This window comes from Homalodisca vitripennis, chromosome 1, assembly GCF_021130785.1.
Source record: "Homalodisca vitripennis isolate AUS2020 chromosome 1, UT_GWSS_2.1, whole genome shotgun sequence".
NCBI classification, from domain to species: domain Eukaryota; kingdom Metazoa; phylum Arthropoda; class Insecta; order Hemiptera; family Cicadellidae; genus Homalodisca; species Homalodisca vitripennis.
In genome coordinates, this window is record NC_060207.1 from 116,143,783 (window position 1) to 116,169,210 (window position 25,428).

The window sequence follows — 25,428 nt, forward strand, 5'->3', positions numbered from 1 at the left end:
AAACAAATGACTTCTTATACATTTTTTTCTATTTACAAGAACAAAAAAGTTAGATGGGAAAAACTAAATCTATGTATAAACTGGTTTTTTTAATCCCGAGTCATTAGAAGGGGCTTGTCTTTTCCTCCCAGTAGTGTAGAGCCTATAATAGTATAATAGTGGCTTAGTTTGTCATAGCACAGTATATTTCGTAAATATAAAACAGGAATTGTCTTATCGCAAACCCCTCCCCATCCTCAGACAGAGGTCAAAGTCGAGCGATCTAGTAGATAATGTGACTACAGATTCTCGCTGCCCGTTCAGCTGGTGCGCCGCATTCTTGTACTTTTCATGCCGAAGTGTCTGTCGAGTGCGTCGCTTTGTTGTACTTCCGTGTTTTACTGTGTGTGTAATAGATTAGTGATGGGTGACACAATGAGAATTTGGGAATTACTCATGAGCGAAGAGGGGGCCATTCGTTTTTTACAAGATCATGACTAGTTGCCTACATCTAAAATATGCGTTGCGGTCGGCAGTTGCTGCTGAAGGCGGAAATCCACTAGACTCACTCATCCTTGATATTGCTGCTTTCTGGGCGTCACAGGAAACCCATTAACAATTAATAATCATTGTAAGTTTGTAATTGAAGAGTTGCTTTTTCGTTCTATAATGTTTTTTTTTCTATAAATTTATTTCTTTGTGTTCCTCATACTGGTGTAGTCGGTATAATCCCAAAGTACCCCAACATTTTCCATGACGAACGAATAACCTAAACATTTACCGGTAACACAAATGCGATAAACAATAATATACTGACAATAACAGTACGCAAAGTCGCCAAACAAAACAGTGACGAGACGAGTAGACAGCTCTTCTCTCGTCTGCCACCAGATCAAACGAAAACCGTCGGAATCATTTAAGCCAGCAAACATTAGTGACATGAATACACACTGTACTATATGATATGTATAGGAAATTGCATGGAGAATACGATAGTTCAAACTAGGCCTAAAAATAATGGACGGTTGCGGAGCAACGGCCTTAAATGTGAAGCGATGGCTGTGACGGCGCTTGCCACTTCGCGGCGGCGTGAATCATAGGTCTCAGACGGCGCTTGCCACTTAGAGGGTTATACAGTACAAATTGACTAACCTATAATTTTGATACTTAAAACCAAATTGAAAATAAAGTAAATGCATTGACAACAGAACAAAAAACAAGTTAACCACCTTATAATTAATTACTGAAAATTTGTGTTAGTATTGATAAATCTGTAGTACTGTACCTTATGTTGTCCATCCAGTGGTACCATGTCTTAGTGTGATACTCAGGTATGATCTTCAGCTCTCCTGACACCACAGCTTCCTTAGCTCGCCTGGCCATTTCATCACACTTTATATACCTGTAGAGAGCAATGAAAACATTGGTCATTACTCCATCTGGCTATTGGATACACCATAAGCTATTGTGCTATTGGTTGGATGTACTGAATATAGAGTTAATACAAATGGAGATAATTTTAAGTTCAATACATTTTCACAATTTATTCTGAGGGTTAGTTTTCATTGAGAAATTGTGCGGAACAGAAACAATGTGTCATGCCACCTGTTGCCCAATAGTTAATACTCAAATTACAGATGCAATAGCTTTTATTAAACTAAAACAAAATGTAATGCTACTTATATCATGTATATTAATGAGAAATATCAGTATAGGCTATATATTCAACTCTGTATTGTTTACTACAGAGTTTCTTAAAAAATTTATCAATACAATATTTGTTTAGACAAGTTTTAATTTAAATAAAGAAATACTTATGACACCCAGCTTATAGTATTATTACGTTAACTGACTGCTAGTACAACTCGAATAAACTAATGCAATCTGTTGGATATTTATGTATATTTTAAATAGTAAAACTACATGTAGAAAACAGGTATCTGAAATAATTTGCTCTTTGTAACCAAAAATATCAGCGGCTGATATGAGGTATCCCCTTTTCTCCTGAAAAAGTGTTCACATCTCATTATCAGGCCTTTGGTACACCTCATTAACATCTCTGTTCAAAGTGAAATATTTCCAGATCTCTTGAAGTTTTCAGTTGTGAAGGCAATCCCAAAAAAGAAAAAAAAACACACACACACAAATACTCAGTGGGCAATCTGAGACCCATTTTATCTCCTTTCCTGCTTTTCAAAGATTTTTGGAAGGCTATGTTCAGAAGACTACATAGATAAATTGTAGAAATCTCTATTTTGTCTCCTTTTCAATTTGGCCTCTGATAAGGGAAAAGCACAACTGATTCAGTTTTGATTTTTATTTTATGAAGTTTCAACAGAAGTGAATAGCTTGCAGTTTGAATCGAATTATATTGAAATATTCTTTATTCATATTAGAGTACATTTACAATAAAATAACAATTATATATTCTGATTAAGGATCCTACAATAATTGTGTATTGAATAATATGTTCTTCCCCAAAAGAATGCAGCAAAATCAAATTCAATAAACCCTATTTTACAATAATTAAAATCTCAGAATCTCAAATATACTTAAAATCTCATAAACAATGCACAGCTATGCTTCAAACATAACTTACAAACTTATCTTCAAAATTATATAAAATTTTGTTAATAAAGTAATCTTTTAGATAAAATTTGAATTTTTAAACACTTCATTTTTTATACAAGTAGGAAAATTGTTTAAATATTTTGCACCAAATTTAATTTTCTTTTTTAAAAGTTCCAGTTTATGCGATTCAGCTACTATATTGCCTTTTTGTCTAATATTATAACAGTGATTTATTCCTAATAAAGGTAGTTTGTTAGCTTTCATTAACTGATTATGTTAGAGAACAGCTTAGTACATATAATGATTATAAACCCAAACTATAAAATTTATTTTTGACAGTATCATTCTAATCAAGGTCCAAAATAATACAAATACACCTTTTTAGTATCCTATTTAAATTTAATTTGATGTAGCTCCATAAATGCATATGCCAAACACAATTTCAGAGTCTACATAAGCAAAATAATGAGTCTTAAAGTATCAATTGAACAAATTTTTGACATTCTCTAAATTACATATAAACTGGAGGTCATTTTTTTTAACAACTTGATCAACATGCAAATTCCAAGTTATGTGTTGATCAAGAATTGTACCCAAACATTTTGTTGACTCTACTTGATTTGTTGTGGGTGCTTTCTGTGATCTAGGCTGCTCAGCGTGTTCGACTGTGTAAATTATGAAGTAATGTTGGAAAAACTTAGGTTTTATAGTATTGATGGAGTTGCCCTGAAATGTCTGGAGTCCTTTTTGAAGAACTGTTACCAAAGAGTTGTCGTGGACAATAATGCTTGGAGTAACTATGGAAGGGTCAACTCCGGAGTTCCAAAGTATCTGTTCTGGGTCCTCTTCTTTTCTAATTTACTGTAATGATCTCCCAGAACTCACACCTACAGTCAAAATCCTTATGTACACCTACGATACTTCCATAGAGGCTTTTGCAAAAACACAAAATAAATCCTTCGCAAACATTATTTCTAGGTACGCAAGAACTAAATTCTGGTTTGAAAAAAAAACAGTTTAAAGCTTAACCCTTGTAAGACTTAATTCATAATTCTTTATCTAAACCATTGCAAGACTCCTAAGGTAGATATTATTATTCCATCTCATTTTAAATCTGTAACTTGTTCGAATTTTTTTTGATTGATTATAAATTATACTCTTTCATGGTGCCAACAAATTGTTTCCTTACTCATTAAATTAAGCAAATCCTTCCACTTAATCATGAATTTTCCTCATGTAATTGACCGTCAGGTTCTAAGACAAGTGTATTTTGCTTATTTCAATTCTCTAACATCATACGGTCCAATATTCTTGGGCAACTCCAAGGAGTATTTGTACTGCAGAAAAGCGTAGTCAGGATTCTAGCTGGTGCAGGTTTTAGAGAACCTTGCAGACAAATCTTTCAATCTTTACAAATTTTACCACTCCCATGTGTAATTTTTGTAAGAAGTAACTTTTGACTTGTTTCACAGCAGGAACCATGAACATTTCCATTTTATTAGAAACTCTTCTCTACTACAATACCCAATTCACAAAACTCCTTATTCCCATTCTTTGAAATATCTTCTTATTACAATTACAGTAACATCTATTCTCAGCCAGAATAAAAAATGAAATATTACTTAAGAAGTTTAAAAAGAGAAACTCTAGAAGTTTCTTTTTGCTCATCAATATTATAGTTTTATAGTATTGGTGAAAATGTTCATTATAATTATTACAAGGACATGAGGCAGACAAATTTTTTTCTTTTTGTACTTCATAACTTTTTAGATCTTTAAACATTTTAAATTTGTAACTTTAGATTTTTAAATTTATAATTTCAATCCCTTTCTTAACTAGGAAACCATTTTTAAATTATAAATTGTATATCATTTATTCATATTATGGTATTACTTAAATTCAGGATAGGTATACATGTATTTTAATTAATGTCTATGATAGTCCTATACATGATTTATCTATTTATTTATTTATCATATTAAATGTTATTTTATTGTTAGCCTAATTCCTATTTATATTAACAAAGCACCTGTTCATTTGTGAATGTATAGTGTGCAATAAAGATGGATTTTAATTGTTGCATTAAATAAACTCACACAATCTACAAGGCATTCAAACTATAGTGAGACAAATTTTTTTTTAAATCATAGGTTATTATGATAACATCTGAATTGTTGGAACCTTCAGATTTTATATCACATTACTAATCTTTCAAGAAAGGCAAAAAATTCATTTTTGGTGATTCCAAGGATTGAATAAATTTTGTAAAAAAGTCAATGGAAATCAAATATATGATCTTATGATTTTTCTAAACATAACTTTTATTAGCAGTCACAATGTTTCAAATAATAATACAATGTATTTCTGTTAAAGAATTCACAATGAATTGAGTAACATACAAATTCAACACATAATCCAGAAAAATATCAAGGGTTTAGTTAATATTTATTTTTTAATGATCCTCAATAAAGTATTCAATACATACACAGATTATATTGTTTGAAATTCATATAACATGCACTGTAAGAAAATAATTTAGTTCTATCTTTAAGTCAAGTGTTGAATTACATCAATTAAATCACCAAAAGAGATATTTTAGAACACTGTTCTGTTCTTTTTTCTAATTGTGTTATTTTACTGAATATTGGCTTTATTCAACAACAATTACATGGTGGTGTCACGAATAAAAAAAATTGTCATCAAGATTTCGTGTTTTGTGTTAGTGAAACTAACTGTTCCAAAGAAAATTGTTTTCGATTTGTGTGATTACAATGTTGTGATTAGCCGTAAAATCTCAGCTTGAAATAGTGAATTGAACACTAGATGGATAGTGAGATGTTTGTTGTCTGACAAGTAATAATAGTTTTCAGCTGTTCAAAAATGGTATTATATAAATAATATAGATTTCTTTAAGTTTAATAATGTGTATTTCAGTGAAATGACAAGATCTGACAAAAATTAACAATAATGTTGAGTTTTAACTTGTGTTTTTAGAACAGTTTTTTTCTTTACAAAAAGTCCTGCCTTGGGACTTTCAAGGTCACTGTGGACAGTAAAGAACTGCATCAAGAGATTACAAATATAATAAACATTCCAAAATTTGAGTATGGGTTTAAATCAAACACGCAAAAATAACCGCCTACAATGCAAAAGAAATCTTAAAATGCCTAATGCATCAAAAATATCTTCATTAAATTTCATAATTTTTATTTACTCTATCGTTGTCTGGAAGTAGTGAAAATTATATCAAAACAAATAAATGCTCTTAGCAACAGTATCGTCCCTAAAGACGATAAACCTATTATTTTATTTTTCTTCTGTTACGCAATCACTGACTCAGCTAGTAGAGAAGAACCACACATTGTATGATTGCCTTGTTGATTTCTCGGTTAACATTACATAATTGTCAGTGCTTAGTGGGTAATCATTGACCAACTGTGACAAACCCTTTAAATAAATCAAATACAAAGAAGTTCTAATAGTAGGGATGAATTGTATGTTATTGTATTGTTGCATTGTCTCCTGTTTGTCAAATAATACCGAAACCAGGCTACACAATTTTTTCAATATATAGAGTTTAGTTTATCTAATAGCGAATTATGGCATATGCTATTAAAAGCTCTACTAAGATCTATAAAGATCCCTAAAATCTTCTCTCCTCTATCCACAGAATTAATTATAGGTTCTATAAAATCAATTCCTACTGTAACAACTGATCTACCTTTTCTGAAACCATGTTCATCAGAGTCATGCAAGGAATTTCCCTCCAAATAAGTAATTAACTGATTGTACATTGCTCTCTCAAAAATGTTTGAGAAGGAGCTAAGTAATGACAATGGGCAATAATAATTTAGTTCTTTACGCTCCCCTTTTTTTATATTATGGTAGCAATCCATAATCTACTAGGAACAAAAGAAGAATTGACTAGAAGAGTTAAAGTGATAGCCAAGCTGATTGAGGCATATTTAATTACAAGCATCAGAACCTCTTCAAATCCTGTTGACCACTTATTGTTAAATGAAGAAATTATTTTCAATGTGTCCAGTTGACAATGAGGCACATTTAAATTTAGACATTATTGAATGTGGCTCCATAAAGTAAAAATACTTTCCAGTCTTTTAAGTTAGTTTGGGTATTATAGACAAACCCGTAAATTCAATGAAAAAAAGTATTGAAAATGCTGCTTATTTTTTGGGGATCAGAATGTAACGTATTATTAGACTTAATTTAAACATTTCTAATATTATTTTGTTTATTTTTAGTTTGCTGATTTACAATATTCCATGTAGTTTTATAAATAATATTAGAAAGCTTTATAGACTTATAAAAATGTTCCTTTTAGCTGTAATTATTTTGTTCTTGTAATTATTTTTACAGAACTTTAAATGTTTAGTCAAATTTTTATTCTTATAAACTCTAGCTAACTGACTCAATTTAAAAAAATGTTCTTTTCTTAATCAGTACAACAGATATATAGTATTATTCTAACATCAATAAACAAAAATATATGATCTGATAATAAAACTTACTGTTTAACCCATCCAATAAGAATGTATTGTGATACTGTATGAGACAAACGTTTGTAGAAGTGTTGCTCACTATGTAACAACAGATACTCACTCACCACTGAGATTTTATAAGAGGTTCCACCACGTCTTTAGAACGACTACAGATGGGCACCACCATGGGGTTTTCTTTGGCACATCGATATAGTCCGAGTTGCTTCAGGGCTTCTGCCACAGCCTTCCGGGCCTCAAACCTTTTCATGCCCTACATAAAAGACACATAGGATGCTGTTTTTATTATATTTATTGGATTATATTACTGGATCTGTCAAATAAAGGCCAATTAATAGGTGACTCTTATTTATAAATATGTACGTTAAGTACTACACAATGATTACTTTCATGACATCCTTGAATTTGTTATGTTACTTCAATAACTATTGTTACTTTAGATATGTATGCAACTGTTGTGACAATCTTGCACTGTTATCCAAAATTAAATATTGCTAAGAGATATCTTTCATACCTCTCTAGTGAGAGCCATAGTAATTATTTCTGTTAACTGTAGCTGTGCCATAACTGGAATCTATAGCAATTTACAAACTAGAACTATATTTTTGGCCAGTCTTTGTTGTTCTACAAGATAAAATCACTGCATTCCACACATTTAATTGGACTTTAGAAATTCCATTGATTTGTTGTGTAGCTCAGTGTAGATTGAGCATAATGCTCATGTCTCTAAAAATAACAGGAAGAAACTAATTAATACATAAAATAATACTTTTAAAAGTTTTAACAAGACCTACAGGATAACTAATAGTCCAGGAGAAATAGCAGTTAAAAATGGTCAAATAAATAAATGTTTTCTTACAGCAAACTAATGGCACAATTTAGTCAAATACATCATAAATAAATAAAAAAAAAACATTCCGAACCAAAATCGTCTATTAGGGGGTATAGGAGGGGTGGTTTTTAGGGGTGAAAATGGTTTTTTGCAATTTGTGACTAAACAATGCATCCTAATGAAAAAAGTTAAATGAAAAAGTTGTTGGAAATAAAAAAATCTACAACTTATGTGGTAATCATTTTTGCCCTAACCACAAACGTTTCCAAGAAAAATCCAAAAAAACTGTTTTTTTGGTTTATAATTTTTTTCTTTTACAAAAATGGATCGATTGAGCTGAAAGTTTGATCAAATATACTTTATGCTATTCTAAAAATACTGTATTTTTTCATTAAGAAATATTTAGCCGTTATAATAAAATTGCACTTGGAAAAAAAATTTTATAATTTTCAATCACCATTTTGAAACTTTTTTTATCATAAAAGGTTCTCTGACGGCTCATTTTTTTCGTTTTTTTTTTGTCTATTTTGAAGAAATGAAATAAATAATATGTAGTTTAATTGAAAAAAACTGCAGAAAAATTGAAAATAAACAAATTACTGACATTTTTCATTATATATTGTATTATTTATGTGGAAAAATTGTTATTATTTATTTAAATTATAATTTTTTTAATGTTGAAGAATTTTCGAATATTTTGAAAAGTTTAGAAACATTGTTGAATGTGAAAGTTGGATTACAGGTATATATAGTACAGGTATATAATAGTGTCCTTAAACCAAAAGAGCGGGGTCAATCCTATTCTTCTATTATACAGGTTTCAGTATGTTTCTAAGCATTCAATAAGCAGCTGCTTTGTCGTCAGTCAAGTTATATTGGAGTAGTGTTGTTAAACAAGCCTCGTGATTAGCAATTTAAAAGATTTTTGTCCATATAAAATACAAATCGTAAGTAAAACTTTAAAATTTTGCGAAACTAAATTTTATACAAATTATTCAATAAAAAATTATTAAAAATAATACAGATCATAAAAATTTGTCTCTGTACATACAATTTCACGCATTCTATTAATTTAGTAATTTTTACGTTTCTTCAGTATACTAATTTTATCGTGCTTTCTGCATTTTATAGATTCATGTAAATGATGGAAAAGGTACCTTCTTGTATCATTTGTAAAAGCCGCGATGGAGATTTGGTGAAAATAAAAAGTCGAGGGATAGATACTCTTATTTCGTCAAGTAAACAAAGGAATGATCAGCGGTACAAAACATTTCAGAAAATGACTGAAGCACACATTCATGATGGTTGTCGATCGGCATACAATAGACCTCGATCAATTGTTACAGCTTCCAAAGAACAAACAAGAAAAAAATCTATTGGGAAGAAGCACGTGATTTTGATTTTGAGCATCATTGTGTTTTTGTGAAGAACCTTGTAACTAAAATAGAGCATTTCGCGGCATGCAGAAGGTTGAGACTAAAGAAAAGATTTTATCAACTTTAAAGGAAAGAGATGTTTCAGAATCATTTAATAAAAGTCTGTTAGTTAAACTGAATTTTCTCAAAGAATCAGATGAAGTTCAAGCTTATTATCATAATAGGTGCATGTCATCTTTTTATGATGGGACAAGCTCAACATCTTGTAGACAGACATACATCGAGTGTAGATTCTAAAGATTTCATAAATTATTGCGTGTATTACAAACCCTTTAACAGTCTCGGTTGAAAAATCAACCCCCTAATTTGCCTTTGTATGGGCAAGGAAATTTTATTACTTTTGCGGGAACAGTTTCCGGTTTAAAAATTCAACCATTTACAATATGGTTCATATTCGGTGAGAGAGAGCATGCAGTTGTCGTTCTTGTTGTTTCCTGTAGCTTGGTAGGTTGTATGGAAGCTTACTAATTTTGTTCAGCTTGCCTGTTGCTTCCTGTTGTCAGTTTTAATCTGAAGAGTGGCAAATGGTTGATTTATCAACCAGTGACCTTTCCAGCTCAGTGAACCAAGCAGCAGTTGGTGTGATAGTGAGTTATATAAAATTTATCTCCTGACAGGTAAATATGAAGTTCTTTGTAATAACTTAATTTTATTTATAATGTTTTAGGCATTTGATGATTTATCAGTCATTTATCGTTGTCACCGTCACTTGAAATTATTTAACTACCAATTTTGTCTTTGCTTCTACACTTAACCTAAAAATCCTGACATTGGAAAATATTTATAAAAAAATATATATAGTCCTCAGAGTTTTACATACATAGTATAACACTTTTAAAATTATGACAAAAGATAAATTAGGGCGTTTAAGATATAAATAATCAGTTCAGGCAAGATATTAGGCCAAAAAGTACAATAATATGGTATTTACATGATAGCAAAATTGTACAAACTGTTATAATTTTCCACCATTACATAATTTTTCTGTTTGGAAACGTATTTTATGCTAATAGCTACCAAAACAAATAGACCTATGAAACAGTAGATATTTCTGTAACAAATAAAATTATTTTGTCTAAAAAATGAATAATTTATAGAATACTTCACTGTTGGCTGACTTTATAAAATGTTTGAAATACATACCGGAATAAATTGCTATATAGCTATATACAATTTTTGTCTTTATTGCAGAATGGATTCTGAATCGGATGGGGAAACTAAAAACCAAGAAAAGGAAAATGGAGAACTACACTGCCAAAGACTTTGAATCACTCCGACACAGCGAACAGGACAGGTTCTTGTTCTTTGGTTTGATGTCTATGAAGGCAAAAGTGAATTGAAGGATAAGGATGCAACTTTAGGGGAATATGTTGTTCTTGGACTTACAAAACTGTTTGAATACCTTGGTTATTGTATTTTTTTCGATAGGTATTTTTCAAGATTGCCTTTGTTCAAGAGAATGACAAGCAAATCAATATTTGGCTGTGCAAACTATTCAAAGTGACCGAAAAGAATTTCCTAATGAAACTACTAAAAAAGGATAAAGAACTCAATATGGGAGATAGCGATTTTGCGGCTGATGGTGAGATATCTGTGGTGAAATCAAATCAAATCAAATCAAATCTGTTTTATTGCTGACACAATAATACATCGTATGGCAAACGTCAATTAATAATAATATCCTAAATTTCGGTCATTCATACTATATATATACACATACAGACATACAATGTTTAAAGTCACACCTCTTTCATTCATCGCCAATGCAACCCACTTCGAACAGCGGTGTCATTCTTCAAATTGGGCGGCCTCCCAGTTGAAAGCCAAAAACTCACCTGCATTATAAAACGCTTGAGACACCAAGAAGCGTTTTAGGGCGAGTCTTAAACGCCTTTGGCGTTTGGAGGCATCTTTGATTGGATTGGGCAGTCTGTTGAGGAATTGAACACCCGCTTGTGAAGGCAGGCGTTCATAAACCACCGTTCTGTGTCTACCAGTTCGGTAGTTTTGCTCTGCCACGTGTCTCATACATGTGTATGTCTTATCCTCTGGTTAAGGTATATTTATTCTCACAAAACATAGTTGTTTCCAATATGTAGAGACATGGCAGAGTCAACAGCTGCAATTTCTTGAAAAACTTGCCTGCACGACTCTCTGAATTTTGATTTTAGCGATGATTCGAATTGCTTTTTTTTGGAGTCTGAAAACTCTTTGGAATTGAGTGTTAGCGCAAGCTCCCCAAAGGATCACTCCATAGGCCAGGTGGGGGTATATCAAGCCATTAATACGCCGTAATCAGTACCTGACTCGGGCAGTATTTTGCTAAAGACCTCAGAACAAAGATGCCTGAGCAGATTTTGGCGCAAACATGATCAATGTGCACAATCCATGTCAGTCCTCGATCAAGGTACATTCCAAGGAATTTTGAAGAGTACACTTCGTCCAGTGCGGAGTCAGCCATCAAGATGGCAGGTCCGCACTGGTTGCCCGCAGTGCGCAAAGAAAAATGTTAAAACGTTGGTTTTTGAAGAGTTTATTGTGAGGTTGAGGCTGTTGAAGTATTGGACACAGTTGTTGATATCAACAAAAGCTGTTGTTCCAAAACTTCGCTTGATCTTGCATTGAAAAAAAAGAGTCGTATCATCTGCAAACTGCACTGTTCTTCCATGCAGAAGCGATGATTCTATGTCGTTGACATAAAGCAGGAAAAGCACAGGGACTGAGGATAGACCCCTGGGGGACTCCATATGTAAGGTCTATTGGTTTGGATGATTTATTTGATATCTGGACAACTTGGGATCTGTGGCTTAGAAATGAGCTAAAGCCATTTAAAAAGGCCACGCCTCGAATGCCGTGGGACTCAAGTTTGTCGAGCAGTATATTGTGGTCAACGCAGTCGAATGCTTTGGACAGATCCAGGAACACACCCATTGTGTGGTTCCGACATTCAATCCCCTCTACAATCATATCGACAAGGACCAACGACTGCGGTCGGTTGTCGATTTACCCTTTCTGAACCCAAACTGTTCATTTGAGAGCTGATTGTATTTGTCCAAAAAGTGAAGCATTCTTATAAGAAAAAGCTTTTCAAAAATTTTGCTGAATACTGGCAAAATTGAGACAGGCCGGTAGTTATTTATAGAGGCTGGATCGTCTTTCTTTAAAATTGGAACCACTTTTGCAATTTTGAGGAGAGAGGGGAACACTCCTGTTTGGAAATGAATAATTTACTAATTCAGTTAAGGGTCTCACTAAATGCTTGCAGCATTTTTTAATGAGCCATGGGGACATCAGATTAAGGTCGTTTGACTTTTTGGCTGGGAGCTGCTGGATAATTAGGTGAAGCTCATCCTCAACAACAGGCGCCAACACCATTGATGCTCGCTGGGCTTTGCCTTCGCGAGGGGCGTACTTTAGGGTCAGATGGCCGAGGACCTTGCCCGTCAGCAACGGATGCGAAGAACTCGTTAAACCGACTGGCAATCTCAGTCTCATCCTCCACAAGCCTATCCCCAACTTTAATTTTGATTTGTTTGTATGCATTTGTTTTATTGTTTATGATGCCCCAAGTTGTTTTAGAAACGTTTTTTTTGAAGAGAGAATTGATTTGGAGACATCGAGTGCTTTCGCAGCTTGGATCACTTTCTTATATACTTTTTTATAATTCCTGACAAAAAATTATTTTGAACTGTTCATTAGAAGTGTTTTTATAAATTTCGGACATAAAATTTCAGTTTCTCTCTAGATAACTAAAATTCCTGGTGTGATCCAATTGTTTTTTGAATTTTTGTCACAGACATTAATTGTTTTTGTAGGGGCAGCAGGTGTTAACGTGGAAATTAAAAGTGTCGGTAAACAATTTAAACTGTTGCTCAACGGGTTGAGATGAATTAGAAAATTCCATCTTTCTTTAGAAAGGGAAGCGTTAAGGTGAGCGATGTTTTCTGGCCTTATGTCTCTTATTGTTTGTTTAATTTTGGGCTCCCTTGTAAGTTGTATCCCACTAATGACGGCCTCTTGGCCGTAGTGGTCAGATATAGCTGTATATTCACCACAGACACTGCGACACTTGGGTGATTGGTGATTATGTAGTCGATTACAGTTTTGGTTGTAGCCGTCACTCTCGTTGGAGATTTGACTAGCAAATCAAGCCGAAATGACCTAAGTAAATCGACCAAACGAATTGTTGCATGGTGAGTGTTGTCCAGCGCGTTGATGTTGAAATCCCCCATAATGACAAAATGCTGACGTTGGTTAGTCAGACATGTCAGTATTTTTCGAATTTTGAAAAGAAGGTGTCTTCGTTTCCACTTGGGAGACCTGTAAAATTCCGACCACGAAGAATTTTGATGTTTTTGTTTGTAGTTTGATCCCGACTGCTTCGAAATCTTTTTCGATTGAATCCTGGATCGGAAAGGGGGCAGACGCAAAATTTTGTTTCAGAAAAATGGCAACTCCTCCTCCTCCTCTGGAGTGGGATCGGCAATAAAGGATAGAGGGAAAAAGTCTGTAAAAATAATCTCAAATATGCACGACCCAGAAGATTTTACTGAGAGTTGAGAGAAGAAATAAAAAGGGGTTGAAAAAGTTAAAGTTAAATGCCTTCGAGCTGTGGCCGATTATAATCTGTACATGGGTGGTGTGGATCATTTTGATCATTTACTGTCCAAAAGTGTAGGAAATGGGTGGATTAAAATATTCTACTTTCTGTTGGATATAAAGGGTTAAAAAAATTAATCCGAGTGCCAATTTTCCCTTAACTAAATCAAAGAAGATTTTGATGGTGATATCCCAACATTAAATACATTTAAAAAAATTGAGTGATAACGATCTTGTGTTTACTTCAATAAAAGGAGATACAATCATTACATTAAAAAAAAAGCAGGGAAAAAATTGAGTAGAATACAGTATGAATCACGATCAGATGACGTAGAATATGAAAAAAAGATATTTATATTTTTAAGTTAACTGAAAAAAATGTACATAAAACATTTTTTTTAAACTTTTGGAAAGAAATAATGGTTTCTTGATTCAATTTCAATAAGAATTGTAAAAAATATTGTAAAGAAATAAAAAAATATATGATGAAAAATACAAATTAAGAAAAGTTTTACTAGGACTCGAATCCTGTTTTTTGATTTATTTAAAAATTTCCACGTAATTGTTAAATATGCATGATTCATTATTATTTTACTTAATGCTTACAAATAGCACTGGTATAAAAAAATTATAATTTAAATAAATAATAACAATTTTTCCACGTAAATAATACAATGTATAATGAAAAATGTCAGTAATTTGTTTATTTTCAATTTTTCTGCAGTTTTTTTCAATTAAACTACATATTTTTTATTTCATTTCTTCAAAATAGACAAAAAAAACGAAAAAAAATGAGCCATCAGAGAACCTTTTTTAATAAAAAAAAATGTTTCAAAATGGTGATTGAAAATTATACAACATTTTTTTTTCAAGTGAAAATTTTATTATAACGGCTGAATATTTCTTAATGAAAAAAATACAGTATTTTTAGAATAGCACAAAGTATATTTGATCAAACTTTCAGCTCAATCGATCCTTTTTTGTAAAAGAAAAAAATTAAAAAAAAAAAAAAACGGTTTTTTTGGATTTTTTTTTAACTGTTGAGGTTAGGGCAAAAATGATTACTACATAAGTTGTAGATTTTTTTATTTCCAACAACTTTTTCGTTTGACTTTTTTCAATAGAATGCATTGTTTAGTCACAAATTGCAAAAAAAAAACCATTTTCACCCCTAAAAACCACCCCTCCTATATAGACGTCTATTCCCCCTAATAGACGATTTTGGTTCGGAATGTTTTTTTTTATTTATTTATGATGTATTTGACTAAATTGTGCCATTAGTTTACTGTAAGAAGACATTTATTTTTTCAATCAGGTAACACGACTGGACTATAAAGTTTGATAGTAAAATAAAGTTATGTGAGATGGACTGCTTACGTTAAACTGAGTGCAGTCCCCAACAATGATGCCATCCTCATTAATGATGGTGAGGAAAGGCAAGTCATGTTTCTTCCCCACCTCGTAATCATTGTGGTCATGCGCAGGGGTGATTTTAACAGCACCTAGGCCAAACATGCACAACCAATTGTGAAAAATATTGTATAATTATTTATAAAATGTATATAGTAAAACACTGATTACGAATACGTAACAAGATTTTCAAATATCAGGAATTGTATTCACATTTAGTCAACAATACTTTCACAATTTTTAACGATTTTTACTTATAGGACATAAACTACCACTAAAACAACTAAAACCTTGTCATTTCATAACAATTTCTAATAATACATTAAACAATTTTATATTTAAAAATAAACTCAAGCTTTTTATACATAATTTGTTATGTTTGTTAAATTATAGACCAGCTTAAATGACCCAATTTCTGAGCTTAATATTTATGTCAGAAATAATAGCAAGGAAAATATTGAAAAAATTAGTCTGAGGAAGCTCTAAATGTACTTTATTAAAAATTATTTGTAGTCAATTTACAGAGTGTTAAATGACATGCTACTCACCATCTCACCATTGCCATGATACGATAACAGGCCAGTTAACATGTGGTTAGCAACCAAAACATGGCTTAAGTCTTTACATTAATTCTTCATCATAATGCACATCAGTTTGGCCATTTTAAAATCTAATGCACCACTGACACACTCCACCTTCATAATCATGTTGTTCCCATAAACTTTACAGAGTTGGCGATAAATCTCAATTGGTTTCAACAAAAACCGTATAACCAACCACACTTAAAAACTTACGAATTTTCAATTGCATCACACATTTTAAACTGCTATTGTAAAAAAACAAAGAGTGTCACTCTACCCTCTCACTACTCAGCAGGGATTACTTACAGCTGGTTTATAGCTTCCAGTTGAACCTACCAAGGGGCTGTTGAACCACAGCAACAACCGATGTGTCACTTAAATGTGGGCAACTCTATGGATGTCCAGGAGCGGCACAACTAACCGCAAATGTCAAGGATTCTAGGGTGCAAGGGCAATTCGATAGGTCTAGTCTACTGCGGGAGATGACTGTTGGAGTTTGGTAGGGTTTGTTCCCTAACTATCAGAGGTTCTTGCTAGCCTCAACAAGGGTGTGCCACCCCCTGCCGGCTTTGACTGGAGAGGCTCGTTCAGAGCTGGCCTCCCCTTCTTCCGGGGGGACATGAATTTGAGATTAGTGCCCTAATTCTTCCTCATGGATCTCGATAGGAGGCAGCCCCTACCCCCTAACCTTACCCATCCTGAATATCCTGTCACTCCGGAAGCAGCGCTAAGGTTCTTACAGGACTAAGTGCAGTTTATAAACCTTCTTGTCCTAAGAGAAATAAATAAATAAATAAAACCTCTCACTAGCATCTACTTTCTGGATAGCCTTGTATTTGATCCATATTAGTTTAGAATAGCAACAGACAAACAGTATTCTATAATACTAATAGAACATTTTATATATTAAAAATATAACATAAAAAACCAAACCAACATAATACTTCTTGAAAATTTTCATATTAAAACTAACCAGTTCCGTAGCTGATGTCCACAAAGTCATCAGAGATGATAGGAAGGCTGCGATCACAGAAGGGATGCTTGACGTACTTGCCGTGGAGATGTGTGTATCTCTGGTCTGTAGGGTGAACAGCCACTGCAACATCTCCCAGCATGGTCTCAACCCGTGTCGTGGCCACTATCACCTCATCTTCTGAACCCTCCACTTTGTATGCGAACATTGTCAACATTCCGAACTCCACCGGTTTATCATAGCCAGGAATAGTCAGGAGTTTGCGACCAGGTATCTCTACCTTGTCCACCTGCGTCAAATCCCATTCCTCATTCATTCATGTGCAATATGAAAGTATTAGCTGCAATAGCTATTAAATTGTAGTAATAGATATAGTGTAATATATTTTATACTATTTTAGGTTATAAAGTTTATAAAAACTATATTATATCAAACAAAAGTATCTTAAATTGAATATTCAAACTTGTTGACTTTACGAGTTTCTTTCTGCCCTCAACCAACAAAGAAACAAAATACAAAATGCATTATTATTTGGTGAATAATGCATTAATTTTACAAACATTATAAAATTAGATGTGTAGAAATATATTTAAATGCTGGATAGGAATTTATTGAAAATTACACTTCACCATTAATCGAGTTTCTCCTCCAAAAGATAACAATGTCTAACATAACAATGATAACAATTCACTATGGGAAAACACTAAACAGGTATTTTTAGAAATCTATTAAAATTTTGGTTTAGTTTAATGTAAATGAGTAGACAGCCAAGGTTTGTTAGCCAACACAACTAAACAGTAAACTGAGTTCCACAGATCTGCCAATGAGCTAGAATATTTCGGAGTATTAATGATGACCCACCTCTATGTCTGAGATGGCAGACTTTAGACTGCAGGACCAGTTGACAAGCCTGTTGCTTCGGTAAATGTCTCCCTCCTCGTGCAGTCTAACAAAGGCCTCGACAACTGCCCGGCTTAACTTAGGGTCCATGGTAAAGGCCGTTCTACTCCAGTCCAGGGAACTGCCCAGACGCCTCAATTGCTGGTATATTCTGTCTCCCTTCCTGCCATTGCCACAACAGATTACAGAATGTACGTTTTTTTTATTTTATTTTAAGAAGAGCCTATTCTCCTTACAATCTTGATTTGTCACTAAAAATAGAGACCGTGTATAGTTAGTAATTAAAAATGGAATTAGAAATACAGTCCAATTGACATATTAGACATGAACCAGAAACTAATGTTCCAAGCAGTCTACGTCACTTCAGAGTATCTATAATATAAGTGCGTCTTCCTAAAATACTTGATTTCTTAGTGTCTTTAATGTACTTTTCCACACACTTAACTAAAAATGTGTATAAGAAGTGACAGCCCAGGCTTTTCTTTGTATGATATGCCACATGACCATTATTGACAGACTCTTGTTATAGGGTTTAAAGTAGAATGACACTAAAAAGGAAGCTAATTACCTATTACTGATAACTGATATTTATGTGAGGGCTGTCCAAAAGGTAACAGATATTTTGAAATAAAAATTAACAAACTTAAATAAAAAAACATGCATTATAATATATTTGAGAGCTGCACTCCAGACTATTTTCAATGTTTTTACAACTAAAGCACTTGTAGCGTGACAAAAGTCTTTCAATTCCAAGTTTGAAGAAATCTGCCACCTCAGACATTAACTGCCCGTTAACACTGATGTGAAATCCGGCGTCACTATCAAAGCATTGATTGTTGAGCCTCGGTCAATTAAATCAACCAGAATCACACCCTAATTATCACAGAAAACAGTTTCCATAATCTTTTTGGCTGATAAGAGTTTTGACACATTGTCTTCTGGGCAACAACCCATTTTTAACCATTCAACTTACTATATTATTTATAGTATAATATAATGTATTAACTTAAATATCTAACAACTTTTAAAGTATGTGAAATGTAACATGTTATATAAATTTATTGGGACAATAAATCCTTTTCTGAGTGTAAACTGTTTAGAGAGAGTGGATGTCAGTATACTAACTGCAATATAGTAAACCAATTTAACCGGAAATTGACTTACTCCATTCTCCAAGCCCACACCTTCTCAATGAACTTGTCTCGTCCAATGTCATGTCTAGTTTTCTTCTCCTCCCTCCATAGTTTCTTCTCCACAACCACCTGGGTTGCGATGCCAGCATGGTCACAGCCAGGGTTCCAGAGTGTAGTGCGCCCCTTCATTCTGTGCCTACACAAACATTAGTGCAGCCTATCAGTAGTCACTTCTCATATTGTGCCTTTAATTAATTTGTCTAGCTAAACATGTTCATTGCATTATGGGTAATTTACTATCATTATTTGGATTTGTAATAAATGTAGTTATGCAGAAATGTAATGTATGTAGCATGAGCAATTGTATACTGATTGTGATATCAACTTTCTGTGCAGCATATCTCAGCAGCTGACAAATGTGGAGTACTCTAGGTTAAATTCAAGAAACTTTAGGTTTGTTACTGATATAGTATATCAAAAGGTGAATTAGCCACCATAAAATACATAACCATTCCAAGGTTACTTGTTGCACAAAATAAAGTTTATTATTATTTATAATAAGTATACAAGGGTCATTCAATAAGTAACGATACAAATTACTAATGCTCAAAAATGGCTGAATGGCGATGACATCTGATTAGCTGTTCTATAATATTTTGTAAAAATAGCCTCAAATTTACTGGTTTAATAATAGAGAGCCCGCTCGAGAATTGCACTGAGAAAGAGCAATGTTCCGTGATCAGATTTTTAGATGCAGAACGTGAGAAAGGTTGTAAAATCCATGAAAGAATATTAAAATGACCAATCAAAGTTAGGACTTCCTCTTTGGATTCAAATCTCGGATTGATGCATTAATTGGGGGAAATAAGCATATAACTGTTGAACTAAAAAGTGCAAAAATAAGAGTTGGAATTATCCATAAAATTATTCACAAAACTGCAGTACAAGAGAACTTGTGCCCAAACAACTCACGGACACTTACAAAGAAACCTGGATTCATATTAGTCAACAACTGAAAAATCTATATTTTACTGAAGGAGAAGGTTTTTTGAAAAGTATTGTAATTTGTAATGAAACATGGATCCGCCACTATAAGCCATCCAGTCAAATTTAAAAAGCCTTGATACTAAATATACGACTTCACCTACTGGCAAAAAATTCAAGACCCAGCTATCTGCCGGAAACATCATGTTTACAGTCTTCTAGGATTTTCAGGAGCCAATTTATTGTGATTTTCTTGAATGCCAAAGAACAATCAACAGTCAATACTATAGTGACATGCTAAAAAACGAGATAAGACCTGTCATTCAAACAAAACGCTATGGGCTCTTGACTGGTCACTTGATTTTGCTTCATGACAATGCCCATCCACATTCGGCAAAACTGACAAAAGAAAAACTTTAGAAACTAGGATGGGAGATCCTCCCACATCCCTCCTACAACCCTAACTTCGCTCCATCAGACTTCCATCTGCTTGGACCCATAAAAGAGGGTCTACGAGATTACCCAGCAGGGATCACTTCTGGCTGGTTTATACCTTCCAGTTGAACCTACCACTGGGCACAGCAAAAGCCGATGTGTCACTTAAATCTGGGCAACCTTATGGATGTCCACAAGTGGTACATCACTAACTGCAAATGTCGAGATTCTGGGGTGCAAAGGCAAGAGTGGTTGATAGGTCTAGTCTACTGCAGGAGATGACTGTTGGAGTTTGGTGGGGTTTGTTCCCTAACTATCAGAGGTTCCTGCTAGTCTCAACAAGGGTGTAACACCCCCTGCCTGCTTTTACTGGAGAGGCTGGTTCAGAGCTGGACTTCCCTTCTTCCGGGGGGACATGACTTTGACTAATTCTTCCTCATGGATCTCGATAGGGAGGCGGTCCCTACCCCCTAACCTTACCCATCCTGATTATCCTATCACTACAGAAGCAGCACTAAGGTTCTTATAGGACTAAGTGCAATTTATAAGCTTCTTGTCCCAAGAAAACAAACAAAAGAGGAACATCTTCAATCCAATGAAGAGGTCAAAAATCAGGTGCAAAAGTGACTTTGACATCAACCCAAAGAATGTTATGCCAAGGGCATTTACAAATTAGCAGAAAGATGGACAAGTGTATAAGTGTAGCTAAGGACTACGTTGAAAAGTAACCAAGTTTTGTACTGATTGAGCAATAGAGATGAACAGAACTGGATTGGAGGCCACTTGATTGGAATCTCTTTCTGACTGGCCCAAGTAAATGAGTAATTTTTGTTATTACTTATGTTACAAAGACCAAAGTTGTATAGGCCCAATATGTATTTTTGCCAAAGAGTACCTGATTTAAAACAAAAACCACAACATGAATATTTGAATCACCTTTTTCGTTAACAATTCTATAATATGTTGTAGCATTTAACTTGTGAATTTTGAGCTGTATCTCAGTTTAATCTTTTCTTCAGGTTCTGAAGTCTTAATACGAGGGCTATTCGGAAAGTAGATTACGTTTTGGAATTAAAAATTAACAAAGTATAGGAAACAATTTTTATCATATACATATGAAAGCCACACTTAAATACTACTTTTCAACATAGTCGCCATTCAAATTTAGGCACTTATCATATCGATGGATGAGCTTGACAATGCCTTCCTCATAAAATTCTGCCGCCTGTGTCTTCAACCAGTTTGTCACTTCTTGCTGCAGCTCTGTGTCGTCGTCAAAGCGCTGCGTTGCCAGCCACTTCTTCATTGTTGGGAACAAGTGGTAGTCACTTGGTGCAAGATCCGGGCTGTATGGTGGATGAGGAAACAACTCCCACTGGAATGATTCGAGAACTTCACGTGTACGATTTGCCGTGTGAGGTCGAGCGTTATCGTGAATCAACAGAATTTTCGAGCTCAACTTTCCCCTACGCTTGTTTTGGATCGCTCTTCTGAGGTTGTTTAACGTTTGGCAATACCTTTCTGAGTTGATTGTAGTGCCTCGTTCCAGGAAATCAACAAGAATTACACCTTTCTTGTCCCAAAAAACCGTCGCCATAACCTTTCTTGCCGACATCGTTTGCAAACATTTTCTTGGTTTGTGAGGTGAACTTGTGTGTCCCCACTCCATTGACTGCAATTTGGTCTCGCAGTTAACATGTTTCACCCATGTTTCATCGCCAGTTACGATGCGATCGAGTAGTGATTCACCCTCTTTGTCGTAAGCATCCAAAATTGTTAACGCTGCAGCCATGCGCTGGTTTTTGTGGACGTCGGTCAGGATTTTCGGTACCCATCTTGCACAAAACTTGTGGAAGCCAAGCTTATCAGTGACGATTTCGTATAACAAAGTTCGTGAAATTTGAGGGAAACTAAGCGAGAGTTCCGTTATGGTTAACCGTCGATTTTCTCGGACCTTTGCGTCAACTTTCTCAACAAGTTCGTCAGTCACTATGCTGGGTCTTCCACTTCGCTCTTCGTCATGAACATTTGTTCGGCCATTTTTAAACTTAATGACCCATTGTCGCACTCCACCTTCAGTGATAATGTTGTTCCCATAAACTTCACACAACTGCCGATAGATTTCTATAGGCTTACAGTTTTTGGCAGTCAAAAACCTAATTACTGCGCGCGCACCTCACAGTTGGCGGGATTTTCAATTGCGGCAGACATTTCAAACAGGCACTGTGACTAGACGCGTTACAACACGAACTTCCCGCTAGCACGGCTGGATAGCCACTGAGCGGTGGGACGTCCTGACACCAAGATGGCCGCGCTAGTCCCGCCCCTGGCGGCCACAGCGCAAAACGTAATCAACTTTCTGAACAGCCCTCGTACATGTTTTAAGGTGCTTACAAGTTGTAAATACATCAACACAGGGACTGCTAAATTCAATACTGAATTCCTTAGTAAATATCTTACAAAACATGGTGATATTTAATATTAAGTTTTAATTTACACTGTCATTGTACATCTTCCACAGGTTACAAATACTTTGCATCTCAGAAGGCAGGTATAATCAATCAGACACTTTTATTACACCCTAGTGACTTTATCTTGTTCGCAATTTAAAATTTGTCTCGTTACTTCTGATGTTTATAATAATTTTTGTCCTTAACACAATCACCATCTCGAGTTTCTCTTGAAAGTAAACCATTTGCAACATAACGACTGATTATGACACATGTTACCCTGGTAGGTCCAATTGGATTGAATGCAGCTTGAAAAGTTTTGTGGTAAACTTTAATGTAATCATTATTAATATTTATTTTCATGAAGAACTCGAAAACAATATCTAATTTCCTTTTACGATCCTCAGCTGGAGTTCTTATTCGGGAAGCTATTCATGGACTAAAGTGCAGTAAAAGAAAGTGGTCCTGGTCAATTTTACTAGAGTTTTCAAATAGTTTTTTGCTAACATCATTTTTAATGACCCACATTTGAAAGTACAACTATTTTGTCTTTCAAATTGATCGTTTACTTGGCATATATGGTTACAAACTAAACTCTAGTCATGGAAAGTTCCATGAGGAAGCACATATGGATCAACGTAACATACCTTCTTTTTTATTTCTCTTATCATTTGTCTTTGATGGCATCTCCTACAGCCCCTGTTAGTTTCACCAACACTTACAAAACCATCAACTTCCATTTAACAAAGTAAAAATTGAAACATATTAATGTAAGTAACATTGTACAGCACCAGACACATTCACTTTTTGCATTCACAATCTTCCTATCAATAACCTATGCTCTTCCAACCTTTTCTTGTTGTTTAACACAGGAAAACGTGATGGTTCTCACCCATTTGCAGAATAGGGCATCGAAATTTGTTTACGGTTTGAGGAAGTTTGATCACATTAACGAGTGCTGATTAAGTGCTGGAGTGCTATCAGTGCAGAGTTGCTCCCACCTTCAAACCGTTAAGCTGATTCATAAAATTCTTCAGACGGGAAGCCCAGAATATCTTAGAAGAAAGCTGGTTTTTAGGTATGAGTTGAGTCAAGAGCTGTATTCGAAAGGACGGTTTGTTACACCTGCCAGGGACAAGTTTAGTGACAAATAAAAAGGTATTTAGACACTTTGGACCACAAGAATATAATGTTTTGCCCTCTGCAATAAAATCCCTCGGCCACTTAAAATTTAAGAAAAGTGTTGTAGGAATGTTTAACTGATTAATGTTACTCGTTTTGTTATCTTCGTGTGATCTCTGTTAAATAAGTTTGGTATACTTTGACAGGAGTTGCCATGTAAAGCAGAGTACTTTGATGAACACAACCAATAAAACATTTTTATTTATTTATATAAAAGTAAGTTAAGATAAGATTATCCTATATATGTTACTAGTAGTACCAAATTTCATGATAACCTTTATGAGCAATCACGTGATCTGAGCTTGAATTTGGGTACTATCTCAAGGGATGTTTTTCTTTTTTGCCAGAAGTGTGGGAAGGTGCCACTGAAGCTCGCACTAATGGCCAGGGACATTTCCCAACATCAGACCACGTCTCAGATCGTCCAACTTTTCAAAAGTCCGATCAATTTTTTATATTTATAATAAGTAGTACAAATGTATTTACCTATTTATATAGGCTAATAACAAATAGTAGATATAGACAGAGTGGTCTTCTCACCGACATTGCTTTCTTTTGGGATGCAGAAAACAAGAAACGATCTTCATAATGACGTAATTTTCACAGTAAGTCAAATAAGTCTGCTCTTTCTAATAATGTAGGTTTTTTAAATCCTCAGTAAGAAAACCTCTTCCTAACCTTCAGATAATACCAATTATATTTACCAATTACCAGAATATATCAATTAACTAGCCAATGGTACAAGTTGATGACAAGTTGTACATAAAAAACCAAGCATGTACACCTGAAAGTCTAGAGCAGTCAGGAGAAGCACAAACCAATGTTAATGCACAACATGTACTGCAAACACCATAAAAGGATAATGCAGGGAATGCTGCAGGCATATCCTGTATCCTCTGGACATCCGGTTCTCATCCTGGTGTATGCAGAATATGTTGCGCATTGATTGTTTTTGTGCGTACTGAACCTCATGTCTTTAAGTATTTTTGATACGGTACTTGAAGTAGAGAATAGATTCCAATTCTTTTTATTGTATCTTTTTGAGGATTTGCACTTCATTCTTTTGGTTTTTTTTACACTTGTGTTGTGTGTCCTATTAGAAGTGTTTTTGTTCATGACTCACCATCTAGTAATACAGTCCTCTACAGCATTGGTGAGTGCATGACCGAGGTGAAGAGAGCCAGTCACGTTGGGTGGAGGGATGACCATTACAAATGTTCCTTTTGGATTTGGCTCCAGGATATTGTTACGCTGAAACAAGCACAGTTATTTTAGCTCGAATTAGTTCAAGCATTTTGGAATTGTCTATTATTTCTTTTTTTTGTCATATTTAAGGGGCTAAATGGAAATTTTTTGGGTAGCTATTAATGATATAACTAACAACTGATGATAATGGAACATTAGGTCCTGTTACCAATGCATGAGTGTTAGCATTTGATATTTCCA

At 34.2% G+C, this 25,428-nt stretch overlaps 1 protein-coding gene across 2 annotated transcripts in view; it reads right to left on the reverse strand.

The window, feature by feature from the left end:
* Positions 1 to 25,428, reverse strand: part of LOC124369786 (valine--tRNA ligase) — a 55,727-nt gene that overhangs the window by 22,573 nt on the left and 7,726 nt on the right. For both annotated transcript variants that reach the window (XM_046827886.1, XM_046827893.1), the window contains exons 3-9: positions 25,106 to 25,233; positions 18,963 to 19,127; positions 17,760 to 17,961; positions 16,899 to 17,187; positions 15,312 to 15,436; positions 7,175 to 7,320; positions 1,265 to 1,381 (exon numbers count right to left, since the gene is read on the reverse strand). In XM_046827886.1, the coding sequence (XP_046683842.1) occupies positions 1,265 to 1,381; positions 7,175 to 7,320; positions 15,312 to 15,436; positions 16,899 to 17,187; positions 17,760 to 17,961; positions 18,963 to 19,127; positions 25,106 to 25,233 (1,172 nt within the window). The remainder of the gene's footprint in view (positions 1 to 1,264; positions 1,382 to 7,174; positions 7,321 to 15,311; positions 15,437 to 16,898; positions 17,188 to 17,759; positions 17,962 to 18,962; positions 19,128 to 25,105; positions 25,234 to 25,428) is intronic.